Raw genomic sequence first — 12,297 nt, 5'->3', positions numbered from 1 at the left:
TTTTTAAATAAATATTTTATTTATATATTTATATTTATAATAATTTATATAAATAAAAAATGGATATATAAATGCATTTTTTCTAAGCTGGATTCAAAATGAATTTGCTTTTAAAAAATAATGCCACAGTCTGAATGGTAGCAGTCTCAGTTTATAGGCTACTGATCGTTATATTTATACTGATTGGTTTTTTTTTTCTTGTTTTTTTTTTACTCACACACAGACACAGTGTCTACACTGAACGTGACAGCTGTACAGAGACCCGTTTTAAATACATTTAGTAGCAGAGCAACTGCACGCGATTTTCAGTGCTGGAAATCCGTTTATCCTTTGTTGAAACTTCCGCGGCGTCGTGGAGAGCACAGGTCACGGTTGCTTAGCAACGGCAGAAGCCACGAAAGCACAAGCTCCTGAGCGCTTTGGAAAGAAGGAGAAAGTGGCGCGACTGGCGTTTTCCCATGCGTTTTTAGGCGCGACATGTGAATGGCCCCAAAGTCTGTCTAGACTGGACGTGACAAAGCGACCGTTGCCATTTGAATTTTGTGTCAGTACGTCATAAAGAGAACGCGACATCAGTTTACTGTCGGGGATTTGTCGTGCTGCGCCGCATACAGTGTAGACAGCATCATTGATTATAATGGGTTCATTGTATTTTGTCGCGTCGCACCGCGCCGCTCGCATCCAGTGTAGACACGGTGAGAGCCACGCAGATGCACGTGAACACTGAATTCTGTTCACTTCTGCGTCTATTTGTGCCTGAAATACTGTGCTCTGCAAGTATCCTTGTAAACGCAGTTGCTTATGGCTTAGGTGAAGGGAAACAATTGAGAAAGAAAATGGATGTGTAACAGTATATTGGTTTACAGCAGTTTAATGTTCCTGAGGCTTTCTGTGTTATGAATGTTAATCAAACAACAAAACACAAAGAAAAATCACTTTTGTAGCTTTAACACAGATTTATTAGATTTAATTAGCTGATTAATGCTGATTTACTCACCTACAAGTTTTTTTTCCCCTAAATAAACTATTCAAGTCATGTGGTGATTTTTTTTTTCATATCGCAATATATATCGCAGAAAAATCAAATATCGCAATGTGAGTTTTTTCCAATATCGTGCAGCCCTAGATTACACGAATGCTGTGATTATATTACATAATGTGTGTTTAAATGTAAATACATGATGCACTGCCACTGTTATGGACACTCTTATCAGTAATATGTTGCTAATACATGAGCTTCGTGAGGCGTCTCAGCTTTTCTGTGAAGAAAGAATCTGAACTTCAGAACGACATGCAGTCATACGAGCAAAAGCATTAAAAATCATGCTAATTTATAATAGGCATGTATTTTACAGTCAGAATAGCGTGTTATATAGTTCATACTAGGACAGTGTGACTGTTGGTTACATAATGCATTTACACTATCACTGTAATCATAAGAGCCTTTTCATGCCTATAGTTTCTCGAATCTGTAGCTGGATGTCGAACACGGCTTCACTTCAAGAGTGTCAAATATCTCAGCATTATACAAGTTGAGTCATCCTCCGCAGCGAATGCTGTCACACAATTGCATTTATTTATATATTTACAGTATGTTGGTTTGTCTCTTCATCAGTAAAGATGGAATATCAATCAAAAATAATAATATTGTCATTACTCATCCTCATGTTCTTGCAAAGTGCTGTTTTTTCTCCTTTTGTGTTTGAAAAAAATAACAGCATACATTTAGGATGACATGAGGCTCTTTTTTGGGTGAACTGTCCCTTTAAGTCTGAGCTTGGAATAGTGAATCAGATTGTTTGTTCATTGTTGTTAAAATGAAGTCATCTCATTCCAGCACTCTGTGTGTGTGTGTGTGTGTGTGTGTGTGTGTGTGTGTGTACCACCTGCTTATTATGATGGGGCACTTGTTTCCAGCACCATTCTGAGCAGTAAATGAGAGCGGTCTAAGAATAACATCCGCCGGGTCGTTGCAGCTGCCACTAACACAAGCCTGGTTGTTTTCTCTGTCACGCTGAAGTTGGTCACATGCATTCTGCACCCTTGTGTGATAACAACACCCAAATAAGGAACACACAACAAATACATAAAAATACATTTTCTTCAACTTTGATTGCAGTGTCAGCTTTGTAATGTCTTTTTTTTTTTCCTTACTCTACAACTTTGCTTTGTAATTCAGCATGCACTGTTTGAGATACCTTGCAGACATGAATGATACCTCAAATCATATTTTTCTGAATTTTCAGCATCATTACTTCAGTCTTTGGTGTCATGATCCTTCAGAAATCATTCTAATATAATCTAATATGCTGCTTTGCTGCTCAAGAAACATTTCTTATTATTATCGGTTGAAAACAGTTGCGCTGCTTTTTTGAAACTCTATATATTTTATATTTATTGTATTTTTTATTAGAAAGTTCAAATGCATTTATACATGCAGCTTTTATTTGAGATAGAAATGATTTTAACGATGTAAACGTCTTTACTGTCACTTTTTGTCATATTGTCATATTAATGTGTCCTTGATTAGAAGTACTCATTTTTAAAAAATAGTAAAATCTCTTATGAAAATAATATATTAATTTGTATATTTGTTTAAATATTATTATGCTTAATTAAAAAAAGTAATTATAGGTATAAGTAATTATATATGATTATATATAATGTAGATATATGTTTATTTACAATTGTAATTGGATCATTTGGATCATTATAAGCCATACTATGTTATATGTTTGGCATATTGTGGCCTGTACATGTACAAACCCCATTCATAGGTATAAGCTCTTATGCTTTATCACATCTCAGTGGTTAAAGTCTATGAATTTGCATACTTCACTGATAAATGATCCTCAAGACTGGGTTAATGTTTTTAATATAACTGCCATAGACCATCAGAACTGCGTTTTTGAGAGCTTTTACTGCTTGAAATCATAAGTCTGATGTACACGTGTTTTTGTTTTTTATTTAATGAATGTGCATGTACAATTAGTGTTACATTTGCAGACAAAATAGGTAAAATGTTACAAATGTATCTGGGTCAGGAATAATATTATTTCCTTTGCCACTGAAAGGAAAAAGAGAACAGCGTGTGTCCTTGTCCCATATTTCCCACCTGTGTTGTGTGACCACTGAACGCTAGTTCTTATTAGCAGTGGCCTTTATATTTAGAGCACAAAATGCTAGATAATCAGTGAGCCACAGTACAATGGCTGTGTTCCAAAACACAGTGAGCTGCCTATGTAGGCAGCATTATAAGACATCATAGATGCAAATGTTGTTCCAAAAGTGTGATTTATGTGCCACTGCCTGTGAAGAGTGTTCCAAATCACTGACTTATAAGGTTTAATTTGAGCTGGGATGCTGCATATGTAGAAAGCAGTGCAGCTCTCTGGACTTGTGAACAGACCCAACGTGTCATGAGTACTGAGAACAAATGCATATTTATTCAAGAGATTTGTCATATTTTGTTGATGGAGAGACACCAAATCCATGGTCTCTGTGACCATGTCACAGAGACCATGGATTTGGTGTCTCTCAAACACACATTGGGCTCTTTGTTTAGATTCGATGTGGCAGCTCTTATCTCAGCATGTGAAAAGCCTGGTTCAGACGATATACACACACATGTGAGGGTTAAATTCTAGACAATTTAACCGTTTTTCATGGAACTTATCTCTGCTGTGTGTTTGCTCGCTGTGTTTCTCTCTCTGACTCATTCCTCGGTCAATGCTGTTGTACTGGAGCACACAGACATTAGCATATTTTTGCAATCTATTATTGGGGTCTGAAAATATGAAATATATTAATTATACCCCAAATTCTCTGTTTAGTCATTTGAGTCATTTCAAAAATAATAAACATTTTAGATTTAAATGAACATAAATTTGTTTTTTAATGTTTTACACAGAACATGATCAGTTTTGACATTTCTGTGAAATACATTTTTTTTCTTGGGGGGAAAAAAATGGTGTATATATATATATATTAGGGGTGTAACGGTACACAAATATGACAGTTCGGTACGTACGTCGGTTTTAACGTCACGGTTCGGTATGATTTCGGTACAGCAGGGGGAAAAACTAAACTTTTGGGTTTTTTTGGGGGGTTTTTTTTCAATAAATGGTTTACTGAACAAGTTGCTCTTTCTTTAAATACATTCAGTTATAGTTTAAATTTTCTTAGTGATAAAAATCTACCTCAGCTTATGCTTAAATCTATAGGGAGCCCTTTTACATTATAAGGTTACAATTAGCAGAAATTGAAATCTACTCGCTTATACACACTATATTCACATAGTCACGTAATGCTGATGTTGTTAACATTAACAATTTGAGAATAAAGTATAACAATAATAATAATTTGAACGGTTTGATGTGATATGAGCTAACCGATCTTTAGATTTAATCACCATTGGTAGCGAGATTTATGGTAATGCTTTTTTCCTCAGTTGGTCAGAACAAACGTGGCAGACTTGTTACTTACTTGTTCAGATGGCAATATACGGTGAAAATTCTTATTTGGGTCATATTCCAAGACGTAGGCTAGAATCTGTGATTGCGAAGTACAGTAAATATCCACACCGGTGCGGTGACTGACAGCCACACATACTCTTCAGAACATTAGATTCATCCGCGCTGGAGCCGTGCCGACTCCCAACCCACGCAAGCTAGATAATTTCGCACACAGCTGCAATTCCAGGTTTTCAAAAAGAGATGGCGACAAAGAGGCAAAACTTACGGACTGCAGCTTTAAATGAAACAATACTCTAATATAAACTAAAGCTGCCAGCAGGTGGCGGTAAATGTCTTTATGAGTCATTCATTAGATTCGTTCAAACAGCTGATTCATTAAGGAATTCAGTAAACGGCTCTCTTTATGAATGTGCTTTGAATAATTGATTCACCCGATTCGTTGAAAACGCAGATTCATTCAGAAACTAAACGCCACTGTGTTGCTCGGAGACACACAACAATTCTGCTGTGGCTTTATAGGTAATATTTTTGTTGGCAAAACTGAGCAAAAACACACAATATTGTGTTTAAAATTAGGGATGTAACGATTAACCGCGAGCCGGTTGAAAATCGATTCAAATATGTGACGATTCAAATCGGTTGAGATGCTAAACAAATCGCGATTCATTTAGGTGTAGGAGTTTATATGAATGCATGTCTGAGGGGAACTTACTGTCTTTAGAAAAGTTTAGATGGTATTTTCTCTTTTCATCTTGCCTCTGTATAAAGCATATTAAAGTTCATCCAAAAAGTACATCCCTATTTAAAATATAACAGTATTTACTGAACTGTTGTATGAAATCACATTTGCACTCGATATATTCGGTACAAACAGCACTAGTGTGATTGCTCTCGCTGCTCGTGTGATATCGCTTATCATATAAATGAGACAAAAACTCATACAGGAGCATTTTTGCCCCAATATCTTGAATTTTAGGGGGCGGGACCAGTGCGCTAATCGCGGTAAAATATTTTAATCGCGTTATTTTTTCATAACTAATTAATTAGTTTAACGCGTTAAACTGAGAGCCCTAATATATATATATATAGCAAGCAGCTTGAAAGTTTGAACGATGCTCAAGACATGAAAGAATTTCACCTTTTATATATATATATACACATAAATGAGTCTGTGTGTATAGAACACAGACGTATATTAAAAGAAAATTAAAGAAATATGTTCAAAATGCTTTAGTACACTTTTTATTTTATTTTATTTTATTAACCCTTCAGTTACGTTCTGCCCAGACTTCCTGTTTCATTTTAAAACGTCAACACAGGAAGGGAAACTGCAGAATTCTTTTCAGTTCCCATCCAATTCCAAATTCCTGAGCCTAATTACAAGCAATAATAACAGTACTGTTTACTGTAGAAAATACTGTTTATGTCTCTGAATGTGGGAATCACACATCATCCTTTGAATCAGTGCAGATCAGCTTTCTAAATGTCATGACAATGTGTTTTAGAGTAATAAAGCTATTTCGGAGGCGCTCTATGAGACGTCTCATTCAGTGACATGTACTGTAAATACAGAGAGATCAGCCACTGTCGCTGTTTGTCAGGTTATGCTCTCAAACAGAAGCGTGAAAGCGCTGGATAAAAGATCAGTGTTTGTATCAGCGCTTGCACTGGCCTGGTATCTTTCGCTGCCGTCACTTTGGTGTGAGCACAGAAATAGCAAGACGACTATGACTCATGGCTGCACAGCCAAGCATCTCTCTGTCACACTGTCACAAGTGCAGAACCTGTTAGATGGATTCTGGAGTTAATGTTAATGTGAAGACGGACAGACCACCTGAAGCAAAGTGAACATGTGGGGGAATTGCTAACATTGCTCTCATAACCCTGAACATACACACACACACCCATTAGGCTTGCCGCGATAGACGGTGTTGACGGTGATACCGGTATTACCGGTGTTGTCACACGTCGATTAACCGGTGGGAAAATTTCCTCACCGTCACAACCCTAACACCCATGAGACTATATGCATACACATTAGTTCTAGTGCTGGATATACATTTTGGTTTGATGATTGCAAACTGCATTTGAATGATCTGATATTGATCTTTTAGTTTTAATCTATGCCTTTTCAAATTTTCGTCTACCTAAACATTATTTGTAGCACACCTCCTGTTCTGTAGTTGTTGCTAATGTCTACAGTTCGTCTCTTTTTTTAAATGTCAGTTTATTTTTGTTTGTTTGTTTATACCAAGAATGAGTAGTTTGATGAATGCAATCAACTGCTATTTGTAAATGCTGTGTGATTATTTGTTTGTCTCCCATCATAATAAAATTTTTGAAATTTTGAAATGTAAATTTTTTGTTATGGAGGAAAATCACACTGTAGCATGGTCTCAAAAAAGTGAGCAGAGAGAGCAGATGGTGAGCAGAGAGAGTTCTTTCTAAAACATAAAAAATGTAGAAACCCCAAACTTTTGAACAGCAGTAACTAGGGGTTGACCGATTATCGGCCTGGCCGATTATCGGCCGGAAAACGCTGACGGAATCGCGGAATCCAGTCATATAAATGGAATATACTGTATGACGCGGAATGTCACGGAATGTGTCAAAGTTTGAATGAATTAAGTTGGTAGCATAATCTGATAGGTAGCATTATTTGTCAGAACACCAGCACACCAAAAATCATCCCCGCCACGGCTGCAGATTCTCAGTGACAACATAACGCCGCTCGCATCATCCACAAGGTTCAAAATATCGGTTATCGGTCTACTTGATCTGTAATAATCGGCCTTGAAAAACACAAATCGGTCGACCCCTAGCAGTAACCATTTTATGCTATTTAACATATGTAATATAGAAGTAATTTCCTGAACATATCTAATAGTTCTCGCAACAATTTTATTCCTCTAATAGTTATGGGCTTCAAAATGCACCATATTCAGAGTGTGCAAACCCAGATTAACTGATGTCAATAATACTGAATTGGAAAATCAGTGCCAATACGTAACATAGCCCTATTAGCTTTACCTAAGCCAGGCATTGAAATCGGTTTCAAAGACACACAGAATCACAGCACAACACAAATGTGATACTGTCAGGTGGCAGCACTACGTCTCTCTCTGTCTCTCTCTCTCTCAGAGGTCAGGGTGGTCTCGGTCTGTTACGGGGTTTGCAGCAGCAGGAGGCATTGCGAGGTGAAGACACATCGGCTGTCATTGTGCTGAGCGGGAGAGAAAGAGAGGGAGACAGTGGGGAAAGGAGGGAGGTAGACAGGGAGGGTGAGAGAGAGAAGCTGCGTTCTCTGGCTCACCGGAATCGCTCGTTCACACTCGCTGTTGACGGATGAGCCGTCGGTCGAGGCTGAGAGCTCGGCAGCTTGTGTCAAGCTGAGGGGAGAGCGGAACATGAACATAATGAGAACCTTCCCTCGCTTGCTTTCAGATACCGGCCAGAAGAAGACGCCGGAGAAGAAGGATGGAAGGCGGATGTCGTTCCAGAGACCGAAGGGCACCATTGAGTATTCCGTAAGTGGGAACATCAACCCCTTTGCTTGTTATTTCTGTGCATGTGCTGTGCGTTGTAGGCTTGTGTCTTGCAGATCTCATCCCGGTGCTGTTTACTCTGAGGATTTTTCCACATGTACCTGCGAGATTTCTGTGAGAGTTTGCACGAGGACTCTGTGTGTGTGTGTGTGTATCCACAGGGATGAATTGAGAGCAAGTGTGTTTCCATCAGCGTTTAGGATGGTCGCAGGTCTGCGTGCGAATGTTCTTATCAACATGCATTCCAGCAGAGTATTGCTGAATGACCTTCCTTTCTGCGTTTGCATTTCTATTGATTTGGCGAGCGCGTGTGCCGAGCGAGAGAGAGAGAGAGACCGTGTGAGCTTCGATTGTCTGTCTTAACAGCTTGTTGTGTTCTTGAAATGACCCTCAAATTCCAGCTGCGGGCAGAACGCTTCTCGTCTCTCTCCCTAGTAACAGAGGAGCGTGTGGGTTGAGACGAGATCTGGAGTTCTGCCTGGAAGTGGAACGAGACAGAGGAGAGGAAACTGCTGGCGGCTAGAGCTGTCATTTAGCCAGAAGATTGGAATCATACCGCTTTTCCACCAAAAACGGTGCCGGTGCTGATGCCGGAGCCGGCGCTCAGTCAGGGAATCTGGTGAAGTCTCTCAGAAACGGCCCATGTTTAAACTGACTAGGTCACTGTGTTTGTTTACAAATCTTACGGGTTTTGTTAACGTTAAAAGTAGAGATGTGCAATGTCCACTAATCAGGGCTATCTGAATGAATACTCGATTTGACTAATCGATGAATTTAAAGAAACAAAATGTAAAGTACAGCATGTTGTCAGCATGCTATTGAAATCACTGTAGCTAAAAATATTAAAACTAGATATGTTTATAAGAATAACGCTAAGTTAATCAACCTTCATATTCGATTAGTTGGTATTTGGATGCGCGGTAGACTAGTCAAGCATGGTGACCCATCCCTAATCCAAAGTCATTTAATTAAGCATCTTTTTTGATATCACAGGTTTCTTTTGTATGTATAGTTTGATTAAAAATATCAATATTGTCTAATGTTATTCATATATATTTTAATGTATTTTTAAATGTTGTTTATTCCTGTGATGGCAAAGCTATATTTTTAGCATCATTACTCTAGTCTTCAGTGTCACATGATCCTTCAACATTTAATTATACACTATTATGAAAACAGTTGTGCTGTTTAATATTTTTGTGGAAACCACATTTTTTCAGGATTCTTTGCATGAATGGAATGTTCAAAATAATTTTACAATTTATTTGAAATACAATTTTTTTTTTTTTTTTTTATGTCTTTAATGTCTTTTGTTCAGTTTAATGCATTCTTGCTGAATAAAAGTACTAATTTCTTTTAAAAAGAAATCTTACTGACCCTAAATGTTGGTGAACGTTGGTATATATATATATATATATATATATATATATGTAAATACATTTAATTCACCACTTTTCTGAGAAATTAAATTCTAAAGCGCTGCATAGTGTCAGTTTGCTAATGAAAGCATTGCTGCTATAAAAAAATATATATAATAAATAAAATAATATAAATGTATTTTAAGAAAAATATGAACTATTCAGTTGTTAGACTTCTAGTAGACTAATCAGCTATTGTGACCAATTATAATTGTGCCATTGTGACTTAATCATTCAATTCCGCATCGTTTTGATATCATGAGTTACTCTTTTCATTTTTTACATTTATAACAAATAAAAATTCAGAGCAGTTCATCAGTTCATACAGTTTGAGACTAACTGGTCTGACACCAGCACACTATCGGTGGAAAAGGGGCATCAGATTTGGTTCAAAACCGGCATCAGGTAGCTGTGGGATTGGATGCTGGTGTAGTTGATGTGCTCTGTTCATCAGAGTCAGTGTTACTGCTGCTGCTGCTGTCACAGTTCTGTTTCCAGACACTTCTGCTCTCCCCTCGGATCTGAGCAGGTTTCTGACACCCGTCTCCCCAAACACACGCTGAAGATCAGTCTCTGTCGGCCGAAAGTGATTGACAGGGCCTTTGTTTTCCTCTGCAGAGCGTGAAAAGTGCAAGGCGACAGCGGGGCATTTGTCACAGGGCATAAACGGCGTGTCATGAGGTTGTTTGTGGCGGTTGTTGGTGAAGGGTGTGTGGGGTTAACATGAGAGAGATGGCAGATATGGCACTCGTATCTCAGTCTTCCAGCTTGCCTTGCAGTCTTCCACTCCAAACCACACCACACCGCTGCAAAGATGGAATGATGGATGTGATATTGAGAAGATGTTTGGATAATTATTGGACATGATGCGTAACCCTGAACAGACAAATCGTCTTTAAATGGATAGCCCAGCCAATAGTCTATATATGAATATTCTGTCATAATTTACTCACCCTCATGTCGTTCTAAACAGGTATGACTATCTTTTTTCTGTGGCTTCATTGTTTTTCTCTGTACATTGAAAGTCAGTGGGGTCTAGTGTTGATTTGGATCCCATTGACTTTCATTGTATGTGCAAAAGCAGTTCAAAAATTATTTGTAAACGATGACAGTGTTTTCATTTTGGGACACTTTCAGAGAAACTGCCTCCATAATTGTGAAAGCCTTGCCTCCTGCCACAGCTGATAGTCTTCATTGCTCTTTTCTCAAGAAGCAGTCTCGACCTCAAGAGGGGTTGAAGGAGAGCTAAACTATTGTAGCCCATCTGCTCAGTCACTAATAATGCTCCACAGGTCAGCGGGTTCTCACCATTGGCTGGTCTGTAGCCAATTAAAATGGTTGGACTCCAGGAAAGAGTGAGAGAGATTGAGATCTCATTGGAGAGAAACAGTGAGGATTCAGCGTCTGCTTTAATGCTTCCTGAGTCTGTTGATTCCTGTAACAGTCTAGAGTCATTGTAACAGCACTGAAGTCATGTAGTTAGTGATTAAAGCTTATAGTCTCATTATGCATGATGCATACTGTGCACAAAATCAATAGACTTTCTGTGCATATTTATAATTGCATTGATTTGTATTCAGCATCAGCAAATCATGCAAAAATCACTCCTAAGCTCTTAAAAATACATTTCTGACTGTACATGAAGCTCATATGATATTTTATCACAGGGCTGAGCTGTTTTAAATGCATTTAGGGTGAATGTGAAGAGCTTTAGGCAGTAAATGTTTGTGACCAGGCTCACCAGTTGCCCCTTGACCTCCTGCTGACATTTGCCAAAAGAGGCTATTGGGACATCAAGCTGGTACACAAGTACTGTGGAGATCCAATGGCTTCAGATAATACTTGGATATTTACCATAGTACAGAATGATTGTCATATTCATGTACCATGGTTTTTCAAAGAATACCATGGTATTACGATGTCCAAAGCACGGTTGATGTGTCTATGGTAAGTGCTGGCTCATCTACGTCCTGCGAAAGCGAGAGCGCCAACATCTTGCCAAGACTGCTGAGCTAAAATTAGTTCTTTAAGTGATCATCGACGCAGTTAGCCAGCGTGTGCCATGAGGGTAGTAATGACAGCGTCACTATGGCAACTCTCATGCCACGGCAGCCGTGATGTCCCACGCAGTATGGAGCTCATCTGATTTGACATTCTGCCTGATTGCACCGTTTGCTGGAATGTCATTTCCAGTTTGATGAGCTGTGTGTTCTGTACGAGTGTGAATCTCATGAAACCAAGAACATGCATGGATCATATTTCATCCCAAAAAATTTAAAGAAAGAAATTATGTTTTACATAATGAAAACAAAGCTTATTATAAGAACAAAGGTTTTTCATTGTAACAGTATTTTTATAACAATTATTATCATTACTGAAATGCAAAAGAAAACATTACTGTAATGCAAAAGAAGATTGATATGTAATTTAAAAAATAGTATAGAATATTATGTCATAATAAGATTAATCGATTAAAAGAAAAATCGCATCCAAAATAAAATATATTTAAATAATATACAGTATGTGTATGGAAGAATATTCAGGACTTTTTTCTAGGGATGCACCGATACCACTTTTTCCAGTACTCGCCCGATACCGATACTTTTATTTTTGGTACTTGCCGATACCGAGTACCGATACCAATATTTTATTGCATTTGTAAATTTTTAAAATATTGGGTACAGAAACCAAAAGAGTATGTATAATGTTATTTTGTTAACTTCATTTATCAAATAGATACAGTCAAACCAAAATTTATTCAGACACCTTCAACATTTCTCACATTATCACAGTTTATTCGCTATAGTTTAGAAAATGGTAATAACATATAACAAGAACTCAGAGTTCAACTGAGTCAGA

At 37.9% G+C, this 12,297-nt stretch overlaps 1 protein-coding gene across 4 annotated transcripts in view; it reads left to right on the top strand.

The window, feature by feature from the left end:
* The window catches only part of LOC107719142 (oxidation resistance protein 1-like), a 98,988-nt gene that overhangs the window by 35,020 nt on the left and 51,671 nt on the right, over positions 1 to 12,297 (top strand). For all 4 annotated transcript variants that reach the window (XM_016526507.1, XM_016526506.1, XM_016526505.1 and 1 more), the window contains exon 2: positions 7,920 to 8,002. In XM_016526507.1, the coding sequence (XP_016381993.1) occupies positions 7,920 to 8,002 (83 nt within the window). The remainder of the gene's footprint in view (positions 1 to 7,919; positions 8,003 to 12,297) is intronic.

This window comes from Sinocyclocheilus rhinocerous, unplaced genomic scaffold (assembly GCF_001515625.1).
Source record: "Sinocyclocheilus rhinocerous isolate Xijiao unplaced genomic scaffold, SAMN03320098_v1.1 scaffold1084, whole genome shotgun sequence".
In the NCBI taxonomy this organism is placed as follows: domain Eukaryota; kingdom Metazoa; phylum Chordata; class Actinopteri; order Cypriniformes; family Cyprinidae; genus Sinocyclocheilus; species Sinocyclocheilus rhinocerous.
This window is presented reverse-complemented; position numbering and strand designations above follow the sequence as displayed.